Below are 27,503 nucleotides of genomic sequence, written 5' to 3'. Positions count from 1 at the left end.
TCTGCTCCCCACTGAGCATCCTGGGTGAGGTCTGAGAAACGTCACGATCGTTCACCTTCACTTAGCCAGAGTCTATCTCAGATTGTTAGTCTTGGCTTACCCTCCAATATCTATTAAAAACTCAGCCAGCCATAAAACTCTTACTGCCCTAATTAGTATTTTGAATTCTACTCATCCTCTTTTCTTTTCAACTTTCAGCAAATCTGGCCTTTGTGCCCAGCACAGGTTCACAGCCGTAGGAATAAATCCTTCCATGCAGGGAATCTCCCTATTGCCTAATTTTCTCCTCCTGATGGGGAAAGAATCACCTCCAAACCAAGGTGTTAATTATGTCATTGGCTCTGTGATACAGCTGCTGACTTCACTTATTCTCCTTAATAACCCCCACTAACTAATGGCTTGGCTGCTATTAAACTGGCACAAAGTGGCAAACTCAGTGAAAGGGCTCCACGTGCCCACAGCCATCTAAACCCTCTAATCTTAAAACTAGATTGGACTTTTATCTTCAGAAAGGAGTTTCATGTAATAACATTTACTTTTCTTGCAGGTGTCAGTGAAAGGGCTGAAGGATTTCATTCCAGCTGCATCATGGTTTCATTTACTCCTTAGTAAAAATAGACTTTGGGGATTTAATCTGGTAGCTTTTCCCAGAAGAACTAAGATTGCTTGTCTGTAGATTCAGAGATGGAAGGTTCTGGTTTAACTGTTTGTTTTTTTTTTCTTTTCCCTTTCTTCTTCATTTCTTTCAGGGTTCTGTGCTTGTGGTATGTCCTAATTAGTTTTTAGGTAAATTAATCTTCAAGTGACCCTGGGAGGTGGGAAGTTAGTTCTCGCCCATTCCCTGTTTCTTTCTGACTATCTAATTATTCACCAGTGTTGTAAGGGTTGTGTTCTAGAAAGGCAACTCAGCATGGGGTTAAGCAGTGCCCAAACAGAGGAAGAAGGGGAAAAAATTACCATATTTGACAGGCACACAGCTGCTTTGAGATTGTCATTCTCTGGTTTTCATTTCTGTCCTGTTGGTGTTGTAAATTATTAATCAAACAGTGATTACCTGTACAACCCTCTGAATTTCCAAAGAGCTCTGTTAATATGAACTAACACACCTGTCATGTGCTCAAGGGAAGTTATGAACTCAGAGCCAAATTTTCCCTTGCATTCTGCTGCTGCATTTTGCTTATGAGTCAAGGAGTTTGGCAGGCAGGAAGGAGCATAATTTTGCCCTGAATTAAGCAGGAAAGACTTGTGATACAGGCTGGGACAAAGTTTTTTAAGAACAGAGGAAAATGCTGGCTCGGGTGCCCATAAAGAACCTGCACAATGTAGAAAAAAAGTGAAAATTCTGCAGGCACCGTGGTTTAAAGGATAAAATTGAGAGTGCCTAAAAATGATAAGGAAAGAATTTAAATAAAAAGTGTTGGGAAAAGCAAGGAGATATCAAGATAGATGTGGAAGAAAAAATAAATGCTGCAAAAATTTTGTAAAGTCTTAGAAGAGTATAATTGAATTTTGAGGCTATCTAATAAAAGAAGTAAACTTGGGGGATAAGTGATGTCAGCAGGTCATGAAAAAAGGAAGACAGGGTCAGCTGCAGTGTCTGAAGGCTCTCTGGAAAGAAGGAAGTTGAAGCCAGACAGGTAGGATTGGGAAAGGTTTGCATTATTTTATCTCTTTCATTTGCAGTTGCTGGAGTTGGGTTTGATTTGCAAGGAGTAGAGATGGTAAAATGCGTTCAGTGACTGGCAGAAAAAAGGCCCCAGCAGTACAGGTTCAATACTCACAGTCAGAATGGAGAGGGCACAAATGCCTCGGTATAAAATAACCTTATTCATTTGGGAAAAAAATGTGGGTTGTATTCAGTTGCTTTGAGTTTTTACAGCAAAACTTTTTACTTTTCTAAAACCAAAACGTATTGGTTTAGTTTTGTTCCCCGTCAGCCTTGGAGTAGTTCAAGACCGAAAGACTGAAAGAGCAAATTGAAAAAAATGTTTTCCCACCTTCTTCTTACCTTTTGACCTTTTTGGAGAAGAAAAGCAAAGTGTGCCTAGGGTTGAGACACCAAAGAGATGAACTGTGTGAGAAAGAGACACCAAGGTGAGCGAGAGGGTTCTAAAACCCAAAAGTCAGCTTTTATCTGAATGCAAACTGGAACAGAGCAACATTTGAAACAGAGGAAACTCAGCAAGACAGATCAAAATGGCAGAGCTCTCCCCATTGTCATGCAGGACCCTTGAGGTCTTTCTCAGTCCAGCGAGTTTCAGTGTGTTCCTTGTTTGCAGCGAGTTCCAGCTCTCAGTCCCTCTGGGGAACTGTTCCCTTTCCCTCACTTCTAAAGCTTGACTCTGCATCTGCTCCCCAGCAAACCCACCAGCCTTCTGCTGCAGGCTGATTGTTTTCTGCCTGTTTTTCCCACCTTGTAACCCAGGACCTGCTTTTCCTCATTGATTTCTGCACTTTCGGTTGCTTTACAAGATGTAACAACTCCTGTTCGTGCCAGAGGGTCTCACCTCGGCCTGGGCCACACGGATGTGAACACAAACCTTCCTCCTGCCTGCTCAGCCCTTCAGCACAGCAGAGCACACCAACCAAACAGATCCAGATCCAGCATTTCCCTTCCCAACTGCTCCCTCCCACCCTCAATTCCACACCACTATATACAAATACTTGGAATACTTATTTTTTTTTAAAGGATCAAATTAATCATTTGATAACACTTTCCATTCTTGCTTGGTCAAAGAGTCTCTGTTCATGACATGATCTATTCTGTGGCAGTTTTGAAGCTGGTTTTAATTGTGAACATACTGAAGAATGGCCCAGTACTGATCACTGTAAAGAAGCAGATGAGTTTGTCCATCTGATTTTCAGTCATTTAGGTGATTCTGGAATTAATAACATCTTTGCCTGTTGGCTCAGAGAACAGAGGAGGCCACTGGATTTTCAGTGAAGACAGAAGAAAAGCTGAGGATCCAAATACAGGAAGGTGGTGTTAACTAAAGTAAGTGAAGAGGTAATTAACCTTCAAACTTTTATCAGTATTTCTAAGAATAGGCTACAGAAACAAACCAACTTTCTCTGAGTCATTGTATTAGGAACCATCCCAGGCAGAATTTATTTTTCAAATGATGAATATCCACCCAATTCCACTGCATCCTCCTCTTGTAAAAATCAAAGCAATATAGCTTTCTTTAAAAAAAGAGAGAGAGAGAGAAAAAAGCAGCATAATATCTTGATGATTTCTTAAGAGATCTCCCAGTTATAGGTATGTTAGAAAGGAAATTGATGTATCTTCCTTTCTTCTTTGTGTGTTCTTGGTGCCACAAGCTGTGCACAGCATGCTTTCAATTAATTTAAACTAACTTTCCATCTGCTCCAACAAATGTAGGATTTGAGTGAAAGACACTATGATGGAGTGACATGAAATGTGCTAATAGCAAACACTAATGTGAAAGCCAGTCTTCTGTGGAAAATGTAATATCCATAGTGCTCCCTTTCTACTCCATATTAAAGGCTCACTTTGGTGAAAAATGATTATTGTTTTCAATATTTGCCTAATCAAGATGGGAAACAAAAGCTTTAGCAATGGAGAGAGTGATTTACACTTTCCAGAGCATGGTAATGTGAGGAACAGGATGTATCAGATCGATTCCTTTTTAATTGCCCCTTTCATCGAGCTTTATAGTATGGAATTATTTCATTATGTTTCTACACTTAAAACAAAAGCACAAAAATGCTGAATATGATTAAACTTGGAAGGCTCTGGCTTTCTTATTGGTTTGATCAGAACATCGTGTATTTTGCAAATATTCTCGTTGTTTTTTTTTTTTCCCTGACAAATTAAATTCTAACAGAGGTATTTAAATTAGAAGAGCCAAGGCCACGGTAAAACAGCTACAATGGCAACATTCAAGTAATGACACAGACTAAAATATGGTAACTGTGTACAATAAAAACCTTTTGCTACTAAATGTGTGCACTTTACAGACAGTAGTGTAAGCCTTTGTGTGAGGATTTTAGTGAGGGAGTTTTGTGCTCTTGAGGTATTTTTGGGACATGATGTCAGGTTTTTTTTTTTGTATAAAGTAGGAACTAACTGTGATTCTGGCACCAGCCTTTTCAAGCAATAACCATTTAAAGCCATGTGGTAATTAAATTCTACCTGCAGCCCAACCTTGTTCCCAATTGAACCCTGGAGAATAAGTTTATGGCTTTTTTTCCCCCAATTTAAATTAGCGCATGAATTTGCAAAGTGGAATTAATTTCTGGGCCCTGTTTCCTCCTCCCCGTATTTCTTACATTAAGTACTGCACTCTTAACCCTCGTTGACCTCTTCACTTGATCAAATAAATGCAAATCAAAATTCTAGACTTGGTGAGATGCACAGGGAACTGTGGTGGCACCATTTCCTCGAGCGACAGCAAGTGAAAATAATAACCTGCTTCTTGATAGTTCATAGCTCAAACTCAATACCACTTGCACTTAAGAGCAGAGTTCAGAGAGGACAATTCTCCATGATCTTGTGCAGATTCATGGAAAGTGATGCCATATTTTCAGGGCAATAAGGACAGATGCTTCTCAACTGCTGGTCTACAGTCGCCACCTCTTTCACCTCAAGCACTCTCAGTTCTTGGTTTGGGCTGTTTTTTGTTTGTTCAGCTCAGTTTTGGTGGGTTTTTAAACCTTTTTTTATGGCCAGGCTGAGCAAGAGCGGAATTGCAGGTGTCCTCATACCTACCTATAGATCAAAGAGCATAAGACACCCAGTGGATGCAGGAGAGGGTCCTTCAAAGTGAGAAAATAAACGCTGCATTTCTTTCTTTCCCCGGGCCTTTATAAGCCCCTAACACCCAATATCTGGCATCCCACAGCAGTGTGCCCTCATCACCAATTTATGGCAATTTTGGGCGTGCCATTGCTGGCTGGAGCTGTTCCACTCTGCAGAAAAGGTTTCCCAGGGTGAGATGACATGTGAGCAGAAGCCATTTCATTTCCTTTATTTCCTTTTTGGTTTGCTGCAACCAGACCCAACAAAAGAGAAGTCTGTTCATCTGAGAGCTGCTTTTCTCCACTAGATATGTTTTATATGTGTCAATGGTTTCAGAGTTAGAAGGGTATGAGGCAGGAAAGGTCTTTAATACTTTTATCTGACCAGCTGAGAGAGATAAGGAAAAAAATGGACTTTGTTTTGGACATACAGTGAAATCACTCTTTCTTGATGTTCAGCAGAAATCCTCTGTGTCCAAAATCTTGTCTGTTCTCCCAGTTATGTCACGTAGTCTAATGAAAAGTGTTAACTTTCCCTCCAGACCTCTCCTCCCTATTATTCTGCAGGACATTTATACACCTACAGCAGATAATGTCCCCAAGAATTTATGTGCTCAGCCTGAAACCCTTGTAAGAGAAGTAATTAGACAGGCTTAATTAGAGCTGGCATGACAAAATATATGTCAGTAAACCTGCCCAATTCTGCCCAGAAAGGCATTTTCAAAGGGCTCTGACTGCTGTATTAGTCATGCTCATTTTTCAGGTGCTGTATACAACTGTAGAATATTTAACCACCATTAAATGTTTTTCCAGTTGGAACTGTTTCATGCAGAACTCATCCATTTAATCAATTTATCTCGTTCATCGTTAGGTTACAACTGGTGTGACTGCAAAGAAAGGAGAGAAAAGGAGAAAATGAGATGCTCCATTAGAAAACACCATTCAGAAGTGACAGATTAAGCTACTTGAAATGAAGGCAAATGTGAGTGATTTGAGGGATATTTTACTTTATTCGTAAATTGGATCATTGGCTGAAAAATAATCACTTGGTCCATCAAAGACATAACCCAGAAATGAGGTGGAGATAGGAGTTACCAGAGGATGAGTAATGGAGGTAAGAGATCAAGCATGCAGGGATGATAATACAAGTTATTTAACACAGGAAACAATGGCAGCTAATGGTAATTAGCAGTAAAATGGACACATTTTTCTCTTTAAAAATCTGATGTTGGTGTCAGTGTGACTTGCCTGAATGCAGGTTCAGGACTGAACATGGATCTGAAATGCTAACAAGAAAGCAGGGGAGAGTTGCCAGAGCATCTCTTTCAGAGGGAGAAGGGAAATCTAAGTTTAGAGGAAGAAAAATTAAAAAGGAGTGTATCAGGAGAACTATGCAGTCTTCATATGTGTTTCTAGATCTTTCCCGTACCCAACAGAATAAAAGTCCCTTATGAATGTAACTGTAGAGATCAAATTGCATATTTTTAGCCTGTAGGTTCCAAATGACACGTTGCTGTGAGAATGATTGCACTCCAGAATACAGTCCCTTACATCTCTTAAAAGATGAAAATCGTGTCCCTAAAACTGTTTCTGTGTGTCTCTCCATGCAATCCCTAAGGCCTGACATCAGCAGGGAGCTCTTCCAGACTATCCCAAACATTGGTAGCCATAAGAGCTCCCTGATAAAAACTGTTCCTGTGATGGAACTGTTCCTGGCTGTGATGGGAGAAAGATTTTATTTAAGTGCAGTTCCAGCCTCTTTTGCATTGCTAATACAATGGTAAAATTTTCTGCTGGAGTAGGATAAAACATCCTGAGTAATAGTCCAAATGTTATTTTCAATATTATTTTGGGACATGATAAAGAATAATATATATTTATATTTTAACTTGCCTATTACCTGGATCCTGCAAATTACCTGGATCCATTATCTGGCTTTTCTGCTTGTTTCTCAGAAGCTTAATTGGAAAGAAGGCACACATATATGGTGTATATACATTAATATATGGTGTGTGGGTGCCTACCTCTGCAATCTCTAAAAGTAGAAAATATTTTTAGACACAGATTCTTCTATGTAGCAAATAAGAGACAGTAATTCAGCTATCAAGGATTCAATATTATTCACTCAGTCTTGGCAAATTATCTCTGTCCCCTCCCCATCCTTAGGAATGCTTATTCCTGGCAATAATTCTGTGTCCCAGTCCCGAAGGATGAAGGATTTCAGATTAAGCACAGCTGTTTGTGGCTGGAAAGACCTGTCACTCTGAGGCTTCCACATTCAATTGAGAAGTTAAATTTGTCTGGTATTAACATAAAATGCAAATACACCATCCTACTGTCAAAGCAGTTAAATATTCAGGAGTAAGACCGTGGTTAATAGCACATTAATCATTAACCATTATTCAGAGATAGTTTGGATCAGTCTGGAGGAATTGCAGGAAATATAAATGAGCTCTGAAAATATCAGTTTGAAAAGATGTCCCTTCAGAGCCCCTTTACTGTAGATATGAATAAGAGCTGGGTTGTTTTGTTTTTTAGGGCTACCCTCATTCCTGGGCTACTAAATGAATATAGATGCCTTTTAATTTTATAGTAGGTTATTGATAATACAGATTTATTTAAATGGTTGAAAACATGTAATACTTTTTAAATTGTTTTAGACAGTAAGCTTAACTTCCCAGTCTAAAAATATTGGCTATAATTATTAAACGTTTAAGGTATTCCATGGTTAAAAGAAAGGTTTCTGGTGCACTATTTATCATTTTGTTTGTTCAGCCTAATTTTGTTATTTTCAGGTATTGCTTTTTGTGGGTTTTTTTTGTGTTTGTTTTGGTTTTTTTTTTTTTTTTTTTAAAGCAAATCTTTCTTAGATGATTCTGATACCTTAGAGGTAATTATCAAGATCAAGCACCTGGCCTATACAAATTATCTCCATTCACATTCAACTAAACCATAATTGCAACATTCAGCAGAAGGTTTTCTGGGATTCTGTTAAAATGCTGAGGTATTTGTGTACTCCAGTCCTTCATATTCTCAGTTTTGTCTTGGTTTGTGTAGACTGCTTTAAAATTAATAAAGAGGCTCATGGCAGGTCCTAGATAAGGTGCAAAAATTATGCTAAAATATGCAGCGATAATTGAGTGTCAGTTTAAGAACATGTTTCCCATTGAACAGGTGCCTGTTGTTTCCTGTGAACCTGAGGTTATGGTTAATACACTGGTAACAGGTTCCCAGGAGTTTCCATGCAGTTCATTTCACACTTGGGCATTGCAACAATTCACAGAGTTCAGAGATGTCCAGGAGACTTTGGCAGGGACAGCCAAGCAAAATGCTAATAAGGAAAACAGAACAGAAGTCTGAGCCAGGATGTGGCTCTTGCCAGGCTCTGTCAGCACTGCACAGCATTGACATGGAAAAAAAGAATTCTTTTATCTCTTACAGCCATAAACCAACAGGGATTTTATTTATTTATTAACAAAGAAATAACAATAAAATGCAAGGGAGAGCTCGAAAGAAGCCCACTGTGCAAGGCCAGTGACACGCCTCTTGAATGAGTACCTGTGAAAAGGGTTCTGCATCACACCACAGCTACAGAGCACAGCAATCCAATGTCAGATCAGTGTGTGTCATCCTGCAGAGCCAACTCCAGTTCTACAAAGTGGGGGGGAAATACTGGTGAATGAAGCTGAGCTGATTCACAGTCCTGTGCTTTGGTGTAAATGCACCAGCTGTGTAAATGTGTGCAGGTGTAAAGCAATAGAAACAGCCAATTGGACTTCCAAAACCTTAGATCAGTCAAGCATCAGATGCTAAAAACCTCTTAGACCTGTGCTTTAGTTTTGGTTGCAGTAGTAAGGTTGTGTTTATGTAATGAAAGACTGACCCCCACAGGGCAGAAGTCAGAGTTGGCAGGTTTGTGGAGTTCCCACCAAGATATAAGACCTACACTTCCAGGGAAAAGGCTCAAAACACCACCAACACCCTCAAGCTTTAGGTTGGCTTTTACTCTGAAGCCCATCCTGGGTTTGGATGTAAACAACTATTCTTAGCAAATCTCTGCAAGAGAGCCCTCTGTTACTTAACTGTTTACATGATGTTTGTGCTGTTGTCACCATCTTGACTCCTGAGACATCCTACTTCTAGGCAGGTTATCTGTTGGATTGAGTGCTTAAAAATACAAACAAAAAGCAAGAGTCTAGCAGGTTTCTTCAGTGGTGTTTCCTTAGAGATTTGGCATCCTTCTTTCATGTCAGTTAGGAGAAAGAAAGCAAAATACTTTCCATGAAAGTCTGGTTTATAACCAGGAAATGTCTTCTGACTCACAAGACATTGGACAGTTTGTGAGGATGGTTCATGACACAGCAGCCTTTGGTGAGAACAAACTAACAGGGATCTTCCAGAGGGAAAAGATGCTGCGTGGCTGAGGAACTAAGCAGGCTGAGAATTCTGTTGTTAAGTCTTGGGGCATCTCAAATTTATTTGTTTAAAGGAAAGATGCAGAGTGCTAACAGTGGGTCTGTACAGAAACAAAGTGAGGGATGACTGTTATGGGGCCTATGTATGAACCTATTCACTTTTTTTGTTTGTTTTTAGGAGTGTTTTTCCAGACTGTGTGAAGACTCCAGTTTCCTCCTCCACCCCCATTCCCTTTGAAACTAAAACAAAAAAATAGAACTTCATCAAAACCCTGAAGCAGGAGAAAAATCCATCTGCTCACCTAATGAAGATGAGTGGTACAAGTCTGTGCTGCTGACTGTCCCCACCTCCATCTCTTTAAAGGTACCAGAATTGCCCCAATTCCCATATTAATTAGTCTGCAGTACAGTTTAATTGCATTGTAGGTTTTTTTCTTTTTCCCAATGAACTGAGCTTTTAATGAGTATCCACTGTTTAATAACCAATTAAAATAATAGCCTATTATTTTGTGTATGTGTAATAATGAAGCTCATCACCTTAACTGCTTATATTTATATATATACATACAGATTTTATTACTCTGATTTGAACAATAAATCTATTACACTCACGTACCTCTGTTATAAGTGAGTTATACCTTCACTAAATAATGGCACTTAAATGCACATAATGCCTCCCTCCCTTATTTAGCTTAAGCAGGATAAGAGGCAAAGAAGAGCTGCAGTAACAAGAGGACTTTGGAACTGAAGAAAGACCTGAAGAAAACAAGCCTTGGATTGCTTCCACTCAAGCCCAAAAGACAGAGTTGAGTGCAGCACACATTTGCATTGGCTGCAGGTACTCGGAGCTCATTTACTAAAGAACAAAGTAGCCAGTGCCAAGGAACAGAAATTAGGAGTGTGAGACAGTGCTGCAGCTCACCAGGTGTGTGGGTGAGGACAGACAACCACGATTAAAGTAGGTTCATTACAGAGCTGAGAAGAGATCAAGCCCTGATGGGTCTTTAAAAGGTGCCAAGCTGGAGCACCACTGCAAGAGTGATGGCTGGATGTCAGTGCATGGAAAACAGGATGAGAACTGTCTTAAGAGAGTGAGAAAAAGGGGGAAAACACCCAACCAAAGAGAAAACCCTTCACATAACAGTGTTGTTCCATTTGCTGTGGGTGGGTGTCTGATCATCTTGTACCATTGCTGACTAACAGCACAGCAGGATGTGGGGCCCGACAGGCACACCAGGGCTGATCCAAGGGGTGATATCTGGCAGGATTCTGGGGCAGAGACTGACTCTGCTCAGCTGGCACATGACAACAGGGCTTCCAAAACTCCTGCCCTGTGTCTGGAGGCTGAGGTGGCAATGCCTCCTCTGGGAAGGGTTCAGATCTCTGGCCAGTGCCTGCCTGAGGTACTGGCACGAGGTGCCTCTGCACCCTGACTCTTTAGTCATCACACTGAGGTGGCTGAGCTTCCCAGGAGGGTCAATCTTCTACTGCCAGGGTGGTTTGGAACTGCGCCCTCTGTTTCTGTACCTCTGTTGCAGCTTTGTCCCTGTCACTGGCACAGCGAGAAGGGGCACTCTGTGGTCTGATGGGTCTGAGAGGACACGGCCTGGGGGGCACACACAGGTCAAACCCCTGCAGTCATCTCTGCCAGGGTGAGGGTGAGCAGTTGCACTGAGCCCTTGGCAGGGCTGAGGGTACAGGGGCTCTGCCCAGCTCAAAGGATTTCTCGCTAGAGCCATCTCTGTTTTGATTTCTCCATGCAGGATCCAAGAGCAAGCTGTTTTCACATGGATTAATGCAGTTTTGGGCATTAGCAACAATGGTAAAACTTGCCAGGCACCATGACTGGGCTCTTCTGCGCTGTCTGGTTCTTACATGACGTAGCTAAATGGTCTCAGCTTGCACATGTGAATTTAATGGCACAAAAAAAAAATCTAATCTTTCCTTTAGACACACTGTCTTGTAACAAGGGTTATTCTAATTACTGCAATATATAGTTTCTACTGTGCTTTATCTATTCTGTCACATTCTCTATGATCCCCACATGAATTACATGTTGTTCTTTTGTGTTTTGGCAATCACTGATATGAAAGGCTGAGAATCTGTTAATTGGGGCACCTGCTCCCTGGAGGTTTTGCTCAGTATGAAACAGGATGACTATTAAGTTACCTTGGAGATATAGGGAAAATTTTAGTGTACATTAGCTCATGATGGCTTTAAAGAAAAGAAATGCTTTGTAGTTATATAATTATTTTATCAGTTGGGGAAGGGAGGGGGTTCAGCTGTTAGGCTTCTGGGGTTTTAGTGATTCCAGTGGGAGCTGGGTGTCTAAATCTCACCAAAGGCTAACTCCCTTGGTGCTAGCCAAGCCAACACTGCACACTGTAACCCCAAGGCAGGTTATAATCACTGGTGTTAATTACATTACACACTTAATTATAAATGTCCAGCTCTGTTTTACGTTCTGAATTTTCAACGTGCCTTGAAGTAACCAAAAAGTCTGAACGCTTTTTCTCTTCTTGTTTTGGACAGTTTGTCATAAAAAGTACATCCAGCCACAGAACTGATGGTGATAGCCCACAATGGCATGTGGGAACAGTAAGCTGTGAAATGAGTAGTAAATAGTAAGATGTGCTGTTATATCCAGAGGAATTGTGCTGGACTGGAGTAACTCACCACTGCGGCCCCAGGGGCACTGAAGGTCACTGGGCACTGGGAGCTGGATGAGTGGAGTCCAACCAGAGTCGTGGAGGTCAAGGAAGAGCATCCCAATGGCTTTGCAGCAGGAGCAATGACCCTTGCTTTGTTTCTGCAGGTGAGGAGGTTGTACTGAAGGCAGGAGGGACTGATCTGATTTGCTATTGCTGGTGAAAAAACATAACTGGGTTGAGGAGTGCAAAGTTACCGACTCACAGCAGAGAGCAATCCAGAACGTGTGGGGTTGGGGGAGATACAGGAAGGTTGAAAGGGCAGCACAAAACTTCTATCCAGCTAAAAACCATTCAGCATTTTCTATCTCTGTTAGTGTTTCATTGCTTATGATTTCACTTTGTGCTGTTTCAAACACTTCTTCTAAGGCACGAGGCACAGCATTAGTTTAGGACAATGATTTCAGCTGAGACCAAAGGAGGTGACACACTTTGGCTGTGGCTTTCAGGTAATGACCTTTTGCTCAATTACACCACATGCTTCATGTACACTCTTTCAACCTCTACTTATTATGGACCACATGAAAAAATCCCTTTAGGTTCAAAGTCCAATAAAGCATCAGCAACAGGCAGAAGCTGGAGGAGGCAGTGGCAGTACAAGCTGCTGGGGCTTGTACTCAAATGTTTCCTTCCACTGCTGCCCTCCCTCCCCAGCTTCCTCTATTCTCAGATGGATTAAAAGGCTATTTTCAGGGATATTCTGTCTTCATGTGGCTATGTCACTTTAGATAACTTCCTAAAGGATCTAAAAAACAACTCACAGGAATTTCTGAAAGCCAACAGGCTCTAACTTTATACTGGAAGAAGAATTCCCTAGTAAAGAGACATTTGTTCAGCCTGATTCTGCATTGTTTGTGCACTTTTTGTGTCTGGCTGTTCTCTACAAGCTCAACAGACGGTGGTAGGTGGGAAAGGTGGTCAGGTGAAGCAGAAAGGAAGTGCAACAAAAATTCATTCGAGCTCCTGCCCACATTCCAGCCTGGGAACATCTGCTCCGAGTTTGGCTCAAGGCAGCCTTTGTAATGGAAATGGGCCTTTAGAGGGCAAATTATAGTTATTACCTGAATATTCAGCTGCTGATTTCTTGTGTGATCCAGCCTTAATCTTGTGTGGTCAAACCATCACTGAGAGTGTTCAAGGCCAGGTTGAGGGAGCCCTGAGCAACCTGGAAGGTGTCCCTGCCCATGGCGGGGGGGATTGGAATGATCTTTAGATCATTCAAGAAGTGATCTTTAAAGTCCCTTCCAACCCAAACCATTCTATGAGTCTATGATTCTATTTACCTCTCTAATCTCCAGATTCTCCTTCCAAACCCATGTCATGATGATGATGATGATGATGAAGGCTGCAATTTCTCTCTCTCACTAAGAGCAACCTGGGAATTTCTGGTATTTCCCACAGGCTCTTCCAGTCCTTTGTCAGTAGTCCTCCCTTCCTGCTGTGCTGCATCAGCAAGGTCTACGTCCAGACAGAAGGTAAAAGCCCATACATCCTTTATTTGAGCATTTCACAAATAAATTACAAGTTTCTTTGCAACCACGTCATAAATCAAAACGTTTATTTACACCTCAGAAACAGCAAGCAATTCAGCAACTAGGGCCCAAAGGAACGATTAACTGGAAAAGTTAACTGAATTAAATATCTTTAAAATCAAACAAAATATTTTCCTCCTTGCTTGAACTTTAAGAAAAAGAAAGAAAATCATAAAAAAGAAAAAATATTGATGGCAACTTAAAAAGACAAGCGTTGTTATGGGGTAGATGTGATTTACAGGAGGGTTCTGTCTGAAATGGCAGTAAAAACACAGCTTGTTTGTACTGAGTTCACCATCACAGTCCACCAGACAGGGCCTTACTCTCCAGTCCCAGCCCCAGGCAGGGTGTGAATGGGACACACACTCAGTCTGGCCTTTGGCTACGTTCATTTTAACCCCAAATTATCAGATACAGTCATTTGCTGATGCAGAGGAGGCGTGTAATGTTCAAGGCTGGACGAAGCTTTCCCGAACAGCTGTCCCACTGAAAGCACAGGAATGCAGAATTCTGCCTCTAACCCCTTCCCTTCCCACTACTGGTGACCTGCTGATAAACAGACAACTAAAAATGAGTCAGTAAACAATTATGCATATCTTCAAATGATATAATTATGTTAAGAGGGGACAGCTAAAGGCAGCATAAATACAACATGAGAGTTGGGATAAGTCTGGGTTTTACTTTGTGGGTTCTTTTGCCTTTTTTCTTTGCCTTAAATCAGATTAGTCCAGCACATGTAACACATGCTGTCCCTTAACTCACATTTTCATCCATAACTGAAGGAATTAAACTGCTTATTCCAAGTCTCCATGCTGTATCAGTCTCCCTCCACCTGCATATATTATATATATATTTATATGTGTATATCTCTATATATCTACATATATACACACATAGCAGTTGTGCAACTAGTAACTTTCCACTGAGAGTGCATGAGTACATCCATTCCATGTGGACAAGCACAAACCAGTTTGTGTATCCCAGGGGGAAGCAAGAGAAGTGTGGTCAGTGGGTTATGTGCTTTACACAGGAAATAATCAGCTATATCTGCTTTAGGTAGAATGGTTATAATGATAATTACTAAAGTACTTTGCATATTAATTCTAAAGATTATAGATCACAGAGTTAATTGAAAGATAATAATTGCTATTTTATTTATCTTTTTGCTAGCATTGGACAGTATCTCTCAGACAACTGAATTTCTAGAGATGCAATAAAAGCAAGATAGAATCAGAGTTTTGCTTTCGACTTGGTGTTCTCAAGCTGATGTGACTTTAATTTATATTGTGAGAGGTTTTTTTTTTAAATTAAATAAGACATTATTGAATTAATTCTGAAAATAACTTGGCCTTTAGACAAAGTGTTGTAAAGTTATTTGTGTACAGATTTCTGCTGTTTCAAGGGGCTGAGTGCATTAGTAACATTCGAGAAGAAAATTGGCAGCTTTCTCAGTATTCCAAACAGATCTTTAAAAAAGGAAAGACAAAAGTTGTCAGTATAATATGTCTTTTTGTAGCGATAAGACATTTAATCAAGGACCCTAAAAACTGATTGTAAGTCCATAATTTAATAGATGAGATTTGTATTAGAGTGATCCTGAAATTAAGTGACTACGCAAGGGAACAGGACAAATTATTTGGCCACAGCCACTTGAAATAAAGGTTAAAGCCAATTATTCTGGGTGCCTCAGAGACACATTGAAGTGGTCAGTGAAGGACACAAGGCATCTGAGCTGTAGGTTCTCTGTATGCCACAAAAGACAGACTTCTGATACTGTGTAAGCACTCGGCAACCCTGTGACAAATATTGCAGCTTTACTGTGCAGAGCCCACCAGTAAAAGCAATATGTGGGGAGGTTTAGATGAAAAATTTCATCTGAGTATGATTAACTGTGAGTCTCAGTTCCAGCAATGGAGTTGCTCTTTGATTTACAGCAGTGTAAACACGATGAGAACAGGGCTCAGAGGGTGCATCAGCCAGTGTTCCACTCTTACCTAATTTTCCTTGATACCCAGCAGGAAATTCAGCTCGTTTTCCCTTTGTTTTACTCTTCAGCTCTACAGTTACTGAACAAAATGTACGTTAACAAATGCACACGGATATCTTGTAAAAACACACACGTCAGGTGTACAAAGGGTTCAATTAGCAAGTGCACCAAATACGAGACCTTTCTCTTGCCAAGAAACTCCTCTCACTGATGGTTAGTCCCAATTTTTGTTTCAACGGCAGATTTCAAGTGAAATGATTTTTAAACAAAAAGTTTTGTGCATGTTAGAAAATGATAATCAAGTTTCCCTGCCTTTCCAACTCTAGACAGCATTATGTATCTACAAACACAGACAGAAATAAATGTAGTGATTAAATAGCTACGTAGGAATAAGTGGTATGTTATAAAAACAGCAAGCTTGGCTGAATAGATGTTAAACATAATTAACTATTAAAATAATACAACCAATTTTGTAAATTTTCTATTTTTTTCATTATATTGCAGAAAAAAACCCCAAACAAATAAATTATTGTTGCTCCTTTGTTTCAGGAAACGGGCATCGTTTTTTTTGAACCAGAGATGACAACCTTCTTCAGGGAGGAAACTTCAGCTTCTGACACGATTCCTCCTTGTGTAACTCTGCAGGACGTGCCACGGACTTGTGTTACATGTTCTAAGGTGCAGAGAAGGAGAAACATTAACATGGCAGCTTCATTTTCTCTTTGCATGCTCAGGTAAGTCCAGTGATCAGCTCTGTGTGAAGCCCAGACACATGGTAAAGGCTGGGAGGCTTTAATGTGGGTGCAGAGATAAAGGGGTAACGTGACTGAAGGCTTTGATGCATCTTGGTTCAGAGTTTCAGCCACCTCTCTGCATGTCCAAAGGTTGCAGAGTTATCCAAGAAGAAAGATCTCTTATCCTTGGGCACAGAGTGGTAGAAAGAGTTCTTCCCATTGTCAGCGTAGTTCCAGGCAGAAGAGCTTTTCCTTTGTTCCTCATTTTGGATGGAACGATCCAAAAAATGCTCTGTGAGCCTTGGTTTAAAGGAGGGAAGGGCAGCTTTCTCTGGTACTCAATAGAAAGGACACCAATGTCAAGGGGTGTCTTTCCAGGGTTTTGCTGGATAGAGAGAGGAAGAAAGCAAGTAGAAAAAGAGTATTTGTGGGGGAGGATATTATAATTTCTTTTATTGAAGATAGAGGTTTTGTAGATCAAAGCACAGGGTGCAGAAAATCTTTGGGTGTAACATACATGTCGGAAATTCAGTGGTGTTATACATTGGTTGAGTTTTTTTTTCCCTTCTGAAAAATTTTGCTTGAAAATAATATATATTTTTTTTAAAAAGACGTGTGATTGTTGATGACAAAGCAGCAGCATATGGTTATCACAAGGCATGGGCAGAGAAAGAGAACCAGAAGCTTGCCCATGTTAGTGTTTGAGATCAGGCACTTCCCTGCTGGAATGCCTGCAGCTGCCAACAGCCCACTCCTGATGTCCTTGACCAAGAGAAGCTCCTGCTCACCCCGAAGTACCACTTTGGTAACTGAGACACCGAGAGCCTCCTGCAAGAGAAACGGGGTCAGGGGGAGTTTTCACTTGGTCAGAACTGCAGGAGTTAAGCTGAAAGAGAAAAATAAGTTCCTGTCTGAAGGCAGCTCATATCTTATCAGGAAATCTACAACGTTAGGAAAGCTCACAACACAAACTCATTTTTCCTCTGTCGCTGTTGTTATTACTCCTTTTGATTAAAAAAAGAAAGAAAAAAAACCTGTTTCATATTTGGTACAATACAGGAAGTCAGAGAAAAGCTATTGTACAGCAAATTTTAACCACCAACACACATTTAATATCTAGTGTAGCATTATGGAAAACCAAATGTATGTTTGGACTTTTTAATGCTTCCAAAAATCTTTACTATTGAAACATAGACGTGGTGTGGAAGATATGCTCATAATCTCACTGTAGTAAAGATGACATACAGTATGACTCATAAGTACTGTAAAAATGCTAACTAAAGAATGCAGCTGCAAAGTTCTATTGCATAAGGAAGCTTTCTTGTTTAAACTTTAAATAAGCAAGTTTATTAAAATATTCTAAGACACTTACCTTACCCTAGTTACTGGCAAGCTCTAATAAAAGCCACAGTCTGTCACTAGTATACTTTTTTGTGTTAATTTTATAAAAATTTGGTGTGAGCTTTGATGGATCATTTACAATTTATTAACAAGATGATCATCTTCATACAGTTAGAAGGGTTTTTCTGACCTTACATGCTCACAGAATAAAAAAAGGATCCATATTCATATAGAACGAACACCCTTTTTTTTTCCCATGTCTGCAAACGAGTGTGGTAAGTTTACACACACAAAGAAATGCTCTTGTTACTCTTAACTGGAAACTGTGTACATGTGTATGTATGTATATATATATTCAAAAGTATATATATGTGTGTTTGTGAGGATATTTATAGAATGGGGCATCTGTGACCTCCTGGCGCTCACGTGGGGGACGGGGCAGTGCAGGGGCCGAGAGAGACCAGTGCTCTGGGAAACACTGAGCTTCTGCTGCTTGGATCAGCTGCTCACCTGCAGGTATCTGCTCACCTCCCCCTGTGTGCAGAGCTGACAAAGGCTGAAATGTTGTCAGCAGCCCCAGCAAATGATTTACCCCCTTTAGCCCCTCTAAAATCAGGCCCAGCGCTGCCCTCGCTGTAGGCGGTGACCCTCCCAGCTGGCTGCTCCTCCTGGGTCATAAACTCCATTTGGGGCAGAAGGAAAGCAGTTCAGATCAGGAACAAGCCCAGGGGACTTGCATTTCTTGTTTGCTGAACCTGAGGTACGAGAAGAGCCACGTCAGAGCCCTGGGCCTGCCTGGTTCATGTCAGCACAGTGGTGAGATGGCAATGGGGTCTCTCCTCCTGGCCACACTATAAACAGCAAATACAGTAGGTTTAGCCATGGTAGAACAGGTACAATTCATCTGTGGCTGTATTATTCTGCTTTCTCCCTTGATCCAGATGAATATTTTATAAAAGCTAAACCTGTGGTAGAACTCTCTATATAAATATATATATATACATACACTCATACATATACAAATACTAACCCACAGACAAAATATTTTCTGAACAGTTGAATAGCAACAAGTCAACAGATAGAAAAAAATGGAGTCAATCTGTTTTCTGCTCCCCCAGGGTCGGGTTTAGATGTCATGGTCTTTTAACATTCAGAGAAAATTGGCGTAAACCTTGTGTCTGGCAAGAGGAATCCATGGAGAAAGGGAAGTGGGGCAGAAGCCCTCGAACACCAAGGTACAGTCGGACAGATTGAGTGAGGTTGCAAATTAAACTGGAGCAACTGAGGCCGAGTAGTGAAGAACAGTAACTGTAAACTGCAATCTTCAGATCTGACGGTTTCCTTCTTCTCGTTGCCGTGGCAACTCGGCAGGACAGCTTCGAATGGCAGGAATTCTTACAGACCTAAAGGACGGGAGATGGGGGTGAGTATTGCTGGGCAAATCACAAGAGCTTTTAACTGTTTGCTTTTTTTTTTTTCCCCCAATTAAATCACTGATTGAGCACACATACGTTGCCAGTAATTAAATATAAATTATCTGGGTTCAGAAGCAATTATTTGTGAAGGTAGAAATCTCCAAGAGGAAAACCCTAAATGTCACCTGGGGCATTCAGAGACACTGTAGCACAATTCTGGAAGATGTAGTGAGGAGGTGTGAGCACAAATCCCAAGCCAGGACCTGTTTGTCCCCCTTTGACAATTCGATCACTGCAAGAGCACAGGGAAATGCCAGTGAGTCCCTCCCTCACTTGCACATACACTGACAAGTAAGGAGCAAACAGACAATATCTTTCGAAAAATAACACATTTATAGTGCCTTATAGTTTATGAATAAACCAGGGAATAAGAAACTTTGTATATCATATTAACGTTGCCATAGAAGTATAAATCTTATGTGGATTTTTTTTATTTAAATGAAGAGAAAGTGGCACAACTTGAATTCTTTTGCCTATTTTAGATGGGCACTCTGATGATACCAAGGCAGTAAAGAAATTCAGGAAAGAGAGTCGAGGAGTAAAAGTAACATTAGTTGTAGCTAATGTGTCATTTTCCTGCAATTTTGCTTAGACACCAGTAAATTGCAAATATTCAGCTTTGCAGTAAAACCACATAAGAATAGTAAGAACAGTGTTGGCAAAACACATAATTAAACTGGATTGTTTCTCAAACAAAACAAAACTTCTGACTCTACAGCGTTTTACTGGTTGTAGTGGTTTTGGCTGGGATGGAGTTAATTTTCTTCACAGCAGCTGTGTTTGGGATTTGTGACCAAAACAGTGTTGATAACACAACAGTATTTTATTTATTGCTGGGCAGTGCTTACACAATATCAAGGTGTTTACTGTTCCACCAGGGAGCAGCCTGGGGGGCACAAGGACTTGGCAGGGGACACAGCCAGGACAGCCAACCCCACCTGTCCCACACCATGTGGTGTCACACTCAGCCTATAAAACCAGGGGAAAGACACATCCAGGCTCATCCAGGAAATGTTTTTCTAATATCTATTGCATTTGTACACTTAAAAGATTCAATATCAATAGTTTTGTCACAAGCACAGACACATGCAGCACAAATAGGAAGGTAATGGTCAGTGTTGGGTGCTGCTTGTGCACTTCAATAAGTTTTAATTATCTGTTTGTCCATTGGGACAAATCGAGTTTAATATAATTACTGATTGTTTTACTTCATCTGTTTCTTTCTTGTTATCATTTGATTTGACCTCAATATTGAATTTTTCTAGCTGGGGCTTGTCCAGATGGGCTGAGCAGCAAAGCAGGCACCTGGATGGCCCTCACCTGCCTGGCCTTTCCCTGCAGCACCACATCAGCTTTGGAAAACAAAGGTTAAGTAAAGCAAATTATGCAAGTGTAAGAAATCTATGGAGGGACTGATAGATGGGGCTCACTGAAGCGAGAAGTTTCACTGAGATATCCAAACTAGCTGAAATCTGGAATTGCTTGGTATGTAGGTTTTTAGCATGCTGCTTAAAGAAAACATCTGGCCACAGAATCAGGATCCTGACTTACATGTAGGAGATTTATGGCCATGACTGCCAAAGTGTGGATATATTTGGATTAGGGATTCCAGCTAGGACCAAATTCTCATAAACAACCTGATCTCCTGGGTTGGTGCAAAGCAAGAATTTGGGACTCTGATCTCACAGACCACCTGAAAAATAGCATTTCCAGATCTCAACGGAGCTTAGTGTCATTAAAGGGCATTTGTTTAAACCTGGCTCAAAAGAACTATTGGATTGGCAAAGCTACTCTGAATCTTTAGGAGATCCCTGGAGGTCTTCCTGGTAAGGACAGGCACTTGTAGATGATAAATGAACAGCAGCTGAGGCACTGAATTTCTGTACAATCCGTAGAAACTTCACCAGAGGAATCTGTCAGCACAAAATTTATAAGTATCACACAAATTCAAGCAGCCAGTGACTGCTTCACCAACAGCTTGTAAATAAAGGGCAGTGTTTGGTGATTTATGTGCAGACCTGAAGAAAAGCTTGTATATTTTACATCATATTGACAGATATAATGAATGTTACTCCCTTCTCATACACCTTGCCTTTCCTGAGTAAATGATGTATAAAAACTAGTTAGTTCAACCTTAATTATGAATCTGTTCTTTCCTGTGCCAGTTCTTTGTGTTGAAGACCATTTTCTCTCTCTCTCACAATATAAGCACTTTTTGATCCTCCCTGTTACCCCACCTGCCTCTTCAAGCACCACCCCATCCCTTACCCTTTTACCTCAAAGCTCTGCAGTCTCTGGCCTGACTTTCTTTCTATTGAAATTGCTTCTCTACTTCACCTTCCTGACCTATCATCCCCCTTCCACCCATTTAATCACATGCCTGGAAAGCTGAAGTTCCCTTGGCTCCAGTGATTATCTCCTCCTGTCATTTTACTATGATTTCTCTAATCGTTTTTCCATCGTGTCCTTCTGTCTCATCTCTCCCTTCCATTTTTTTTGTGAAACCCTTTTTCCCCCCACTTTAACTGCTTCCCTTTCTCTGTGACACCATTCCTAACCCCTCAGCAACCACATCAGTACTGACAATCCAGAGATCTTACTCTCTTTTCCTGCTTTTCCATTTAGTCCAAAGTGTCAGCCTCTAGCCCTGATACCTTTTGCATGTTTAGCTGACAACTCTACAGAGCTAAAACTCAGCTCTTAAATCTTTCCCCTAAAGCACTCCCTTCTAGTTCTTCCTTTGATTGCTCAGGACAACATTATCATCCTGCCTCTTGTTCAAGCCTAGAAACAGAAGCAAACGGGAGGAGGTTTTTGTCATGGAATCTCCTCTCCAGGTCTGTATATTTAGCTTATGTCAATCTAGAGGATTCTTTTTCACACATTGTCCCAAAGAGCTTTCTCTAGCCATTCAAACAGCTAAATCTCCTACCCAGGCTCTCCTCAGTGAGCAGGTTTGCAGCATCTTTTCTGAGCCCTTGACAAATTGAAGCTCCTGTGTGCTCATACCCTGTCAGTTTTTGCTGTACAGAGCATTTTCCTCATCTGCCACTTTGACAAAACCTCTGCAGCTGCGACTCCTTCACGGCCTCTTCCCTACTGCACACGTGTCCCTGGATTATCTCTACATGACCTGTTTTTCCTCCCATTCATAGCCCACGATGGCAGCTTTCACTGACACGTTTTCAAAGAAACCTGTGATATGGGAGGAGCTCCCTGCAAGCCTCCATAAAATGCTGTCTCCTAACAGCTGCTTTTGCTGACACCTCTGCAAAACTCTTGGCCTTGGCAAAGGGGGCCAAGAGTGCTGTGAATTCAGCTCAGCCCTTTCACCAGCCTCGGCTGAAGTTGTGTTAAAAGAATTACCTTGTTCCAAACACTGCCTGGAAGAACAGTAGGTCTCTGCTCGTTAATGATGATTGACCCTTTTGTAAAGGGGGATTGCTGAAGGAGTGGGGTTTGCCTCTAAAAATCAGATTCAACCTTCAAAATTATGGGCTGTAAAACCTCAGTAGATAACCAGCTTTGATAAGTAAGATTACACAAGTTCAAATCTATCTTGGCTCTTTCTATTGCACATAAAGGTGATCAAAAATTGCTTCTGTCCTATAGAGAAGTTAGTTTAAATTTTAGTTTCTTTGGTTTTAATAAGAGAGTGTCAGTTACTGATTTTTTTCCTACAAATAGTCTGATATAGTTATGTAAATTGTTATTGGCCAAACATTCTGGCCAGTAACTCCCTTAACACAAAATCTGCAGAAATCAAGAACAACCACAGATTGTACAGAAAAAATCAATGTTGAATCTGCTGAAACCAACACAACTGCTCTGTTATAAAATCTGATAAGCCTCTGGTCCATATTTAAAATCTCTCTTCTCCCAGATGGATTTCCAATGTCTGTTATTTTCTCTGCAGGAATTGTAGTTTTCTTGTTTGCTTTTCTTTTTTTTTATTCTCCCTATAAAGAAGGACTAAATGAAATTTCTAGAAAAGCACACACCCAACCAAACTATTAGCATCTACTTCTTATTTGAGCTCTGTTTCTAAACAGCTATCCTAAAGAATCCTAGTGTTTATCCACTACTTCAATGGGGTTGTATTTGTTTTTAGTTTTTTAACCTATTCTTATGTATTTTATAATACATGTGATTTAAAGTTTGCAGATGGCAACAACACATAGAAGATATTAGTACTTAAAGAACACTGTGAGCATAAAATGTGCAAATAATGTGTGCAAGAGACACATTTGCTGATCAGGGTGAACAATTTCTTTTAAGAATTTAATGCCCTAGTAAGCCTGTGCCTGGCAGATCTGCAGAGTAATGATAATTACACCTAGTAATTATTTTATTTTCTTTTTATTAGCTCTGTCTCCATAACTGGTCTCAGCACTCAAGAATTATTACAACACCATGTGTTGTTTCAGATGTGATTTCTGTGCCTACAACAGGTAATTTTTTTGCCCGAAGCTGGAGACCTGCAAGCCACGAAGGTGGGGCTGCATCTTTGCTCTCACCCGGCCACCCCTCAACTTTCCCTGAAGGGGTCTGGGGGATGCACAAGTACCACTAAACCAGTACATCTATATGGGACTTATTTCTCCAGAAATCTCTCCCACTGAAGTCTTTAATGTGATCCCCACTAATTTTATCTCACAGTTCTCTGCTCTACCTCTTCAACACCTGACATACATTTAGCCACATTCCTTTTAAGATAACAGTCAAACAGCAAGATAAGAGTGAGAAAAACAGGGTTATTGCTCTGTGTTTGCTGTCAGAATTATTACTGGCCTGGTTAATGGTCTCAGATAAGAAAGCAGAGCACATTACAAACAGCTGGTGTCTGTTGGCACTCGTACTCTGGCATTGGAAGATGATGTTTGCTTTTGCTGGTCAAGAAAACTGACAAATGTGGTACATGTTTCTCTGGGTCTGATGTACTAATAGTGTTACTAATAGTTAATTAATATTAATAATAATGCTATAGGAATAGAGGGCTAGGTAGATGGTTTAGGGAAGGGAGACTCGTAATTTAGAAACTTAAATGGAATAAAGCCCTGTTTTTATTTCCACTGAAGTCTGTTGATGTTGACTGTGCTTGGAAAGTCAAAAGAGTTGTTGATGTTGGTCACAAACTGCACAGGACAGACCTGAATTGTCATTGGTTTGGAAAAGGTGCAAGCCAAGTGTTTATAATACTGATTTTTTTAAGGACTACAGCTACCTGCCTGTTTCACAGTGGGCTAACTCAAGGTTTACTCCTTATGTTGATCCCCATGAGAGAAGAAAATGGAGAAAAAAACCACACAGAGCACTTTAAGACAAGATTTCGCAATGCCCCATCCCAGGAAAAATGCAACTGGTAGCCTGTAACCTCATTCACTGTGGTTCAGGTTGCCAAGAGCTCATATTCCAGCAGAACCCTTCCCATCAGGCAACAAGCAACTCCTGATCTCAGAAAATGCTCTGGAATGTCTCAGGGACTCCAAGCCTCCCTGCTGCAGCCTTAGCTTTCTCTGAACATATTTCTATATTAGTGATTCAATTCCCTACTTATTTTAAAGAAACAGGTCTAAATTGAGTAATTAAAAGCCTCTGAAAGATGTGTTTCTCCTGAGACCAAACTCACCCCCCATTACACAGACTGTGCTTCTACACTGCAGTTAAAACCTCATAAAAATTAAAGGCCTTTAAGTTTCACGCTGACCCTCTGTACAGGAATGAGCTTTATCCACAATGCATTCATCCTTTAATTCCCATTAAAATATGAGAGTTAATGCAGCTAGAGTTTGGAGTTCAGCTCATGCATGCTCCATTTCTTTCAATTACCCTTTCATCAGAAATATTATATTAATTTTGCATAATTAGAAGCCTGCATTACATCATGGACTTCATCGAAACCCCAGTAACGCTGAAGAGGTAATGCAAAAATGAGAGAAGAGATCAGAACTGTGTTTCTGATTAGGCAGCTAATCAACACCCAGGCACTTCTTTCCTGGATTTACCTACTATAAAAGGTCATTAATTAGATACACAGTTATTAGTTTAGCCTTCATGTAGAACTTAGAGAAATATAAATGATTTTCATGTGCATCACTGGTTGATTAGTCACCTGTAGTTTTCAACACCAGAAGTTTCACGGTGTCTGCACCATATGCCTTTAAATTATATTTCACCCCAAATCTCATTGAATTTGAAAGACTGAAACAACAATTCCCAGGTGGATACCCTGTGTCCTCATTCCTGCACTTGAGAACTTTGGGGTTAGTTGTCAGCCAGAGCAGAAGGTATGATGATTGTGGCTGGAGAAACTGGTGATCTCACCGGGCAGCAACACCCTGGGGAAAAGTTTATAAGGAACTTTTAAACTTTTATGAGGAACTCATTTACAGCAGTAAATGAGTTTATCCCAAAAATTTGCAGCTAATGACATAATATATAATTTGTTTTCCATTTATGTGAGAAATGATTTCAAAGTTCTTAATGACAGGAAAAACACTGTCTGCATTAGTGCTGCGTGTGAAATGAGTGTCTCATGACTGCACTCACAGCTCCAGTGGGCTCTCGTATATCAATGTCAATATTTAACTCCAGGAACTAAAATGCTGGCACGTGCTATGCAAGTGGCCACAATTGGCAAGACAGTGGAGAACACATGCCAATCCAAACTAATCAGCCTGCACAGGGGAATAAGTTGCTCAGGCTGAAGCCATTTTCACCAGGTACGTCTTTGACACCAGCAGATGGTATTTCCAAGAGTGGCTCTCCCACTCCTAACTAATTTATTATAAGACTGTAGTGGCAGATCTGAAGCAGGGCTGATGTACCACAAAGTGCTCTTCTGGCTCCTGGCAGTGGCCCTGCTCACTGCTGCTCCTGGTTTCTGCTTCCCCTCCTCCTTGTTGTGTACCCACATCCACTCACCACGGAACGAGCTGGTCCCAAGGAATGTATAAAAGAAGCACCATCCCAGAGAAAAGCTGTTCAGATGAAGTAAAATTCTAACTCTGCTTAGAAATTCAGAAGCATGTTCCACCCAGCCCAGTGCACTGCTACATTTATCAAATAAAGCATCTTCTAATGAAATTCCTGTTCACCGGGGATATGAAGTATCTTACTGGGGATGGGGGCATTTTCTAGGGCAGAGTCACTAAGATGTACTAGATGATTATTTTTTTTAAAATTGATATGAATTTTAGTTGGATACTTTGCCAAAGCAATGTCACGTTCATTTAACCAATAGGCAATAAATGCTTCCTTCATTTTCCAGTTCCATCAAAACTAAACAATTGCAGAGGTGGCTGCCTGCAGCCTGGACCTGTATTTTCTTCTGCCCTAATCTGATAGATTTATCTGAATGCTTGAAAATATTCAGCAAATGAAATGAATAAGTACAGGTTTGAAATAGCAGCATTGAACAAGTCTCCTGATTTTTCATATTTATGCTGAAAAATGAAATGCATCAAAACGTACCCGTGAGCCAACCTTTTAAAGGAGTGGGTAACTGCTCAGGCAGGCAGAGCTCACCTTCCACAGCAGCACAGCTTAGTTCACCATCAGTTTTAAATAAGTAGAACATGAACATAAGTAGTCCAGACACATTCAGTTCTGTAGGTATAGGCTAATCCCAGCTTGAAATGCTAAAATAATCATCTGAAGAAATTCATTTTAAGTAAGAATAAAATAGAAAAAAAATGTGAGGAGAGAATAATGCTCATAAGCCAGAGAAAAGGGAAAATCAAATGAGAAAACCTGCCTGTTTCAAAGTTTGTGAAGAGCTATTCATAAGCATGGCACTCACATAAGCACTAACTAATGACATATCCAAATTAAACATATGGATGAAGCAAGGCTTTAAGATGCAGTCTGAAATGCTCCAAACATGAATGGCCCTTTAAAGGACTTTGTAAGTAAAGAAGCAGCAAACCCAACATCATCTTAGGCACAAAAAAAAAAATCTCCTCCATTTATGTTTAGTATCACATCTAAAACTAACAGCAAGCAATTGAGTTGTTTGGACGTTATAGAGTGGGGAAATACCCAAGGACAGGGACAGTTCAAAGAAACAAACACCCCATGGTGTACAGGGCCCACTGAGGACAGAAAAAATACTTGGTCATTTATTCAGTTCTAGTTTTTAAGTCATAGGCCACTCCAGAACAATTCAATATTTATGTGCCTTTAAGAGGTTGTTCAGCAAAGAAATACAAAATATTATATCTCATCAGTAACTGCAGAGTACTGTTGAGAAAATGAAAACACAAAAGTGTTCATTTGAATTCACAACACTAAATGGTCTATCAAACCAATCTCTTTAAATGTCCATTTCATGCCTACAGAATGACCATCAGGAACAATATTGCAGCTCTTAGGAAGGAGCTGTATTTGCTGGAAACATTGTTCTCTTTTGCACTCCAAACACACATCTTCTAAACTGTTGTATTTTTTTTCATGTCTGTACTTCTGGAACGTGTTTGGATGGTTTAAAATGTGTATAAAATGCCATTTCCCACCTAATTGACTCAATAAAATGTAATGTCATTAAGCACA

The 27,503-nt window shown here is 40.4% G+C and overlaps 1 protein-coding gene and 2 long non-coding RNA genes across 4 annotated transcripts in view; 2 read left to right on the top strand and 1 right to left on the bottom strand.

Moving 5' to 3' along the window:
- The first annotated feature begins 742 nt into the window (after nt 1–742).
- Nucleotides 743–13,363, top strand: LOC113990095. 2 transcript variants are annotated; one of them, XR_005562765.1, is made up of 6 exons: nt 743–3,007; nt 5,633–5,743; nt 9,355–9,540; nt 9,868–10,014; nt 11,709–11,991; nt 13,286–13,363. It is a non-coding gene; the product is annotated as an uncharacterized LOC113990095 (long non-coding RNA). The 2 variants fall into 2 exon arrangements; XR_005562764.1 differs by having other exon boundaries at nt 13,183–13,358.
- CDH13 (cadherin 13) overlaps nt 13,361–27,503 on the bottom strand; it is a 447,401-nt gene continuing 433,258 nt past the window's right edge. Inside the window, exon 14 of the mRNA XM_027725146.2 lies at nt 13,361–18,881. Within this exon, the coding sequence (XP_027580947.1) occupies nt 18,874–18,881 (8 nt within the window). The 3' untranslated portion in view covers nt 13,361–18,873. The remainder of the gene's footprint in view (nt 18,882–27,503) is intronic.
- On the top strand, nt 18,414–27,503 carry LOC120322837. The gene is made up of 2 exons (XR_005562770.1): nt 18,414–18,901; nt 20,219–27,503. It is a non-coding gene; the product is annotated as an uncharacterized LOC120322837 (long non-coding RNA).

This window comes from Pipra filicauda, unplaced genomic scaffold (assembly GCF_003945595.2).
Source record: "Pipra filicauda isolate LSUMZ 115617 unplaced genomic scaffold, ASM394559v2 scaffold159_size1710840_pilon, whole genome shotgun sequence".
NCBI lineage: Eukaryota > Metazoa > Chordata > Aves > Passeriformes > Pipridae > Pipra > Pipra filicauda.
The sequence above is the reverse complement of the archived record's forward strand: the minus strand, read 5'-3'. Positions and strand labels throughout refer to the sequence as shown.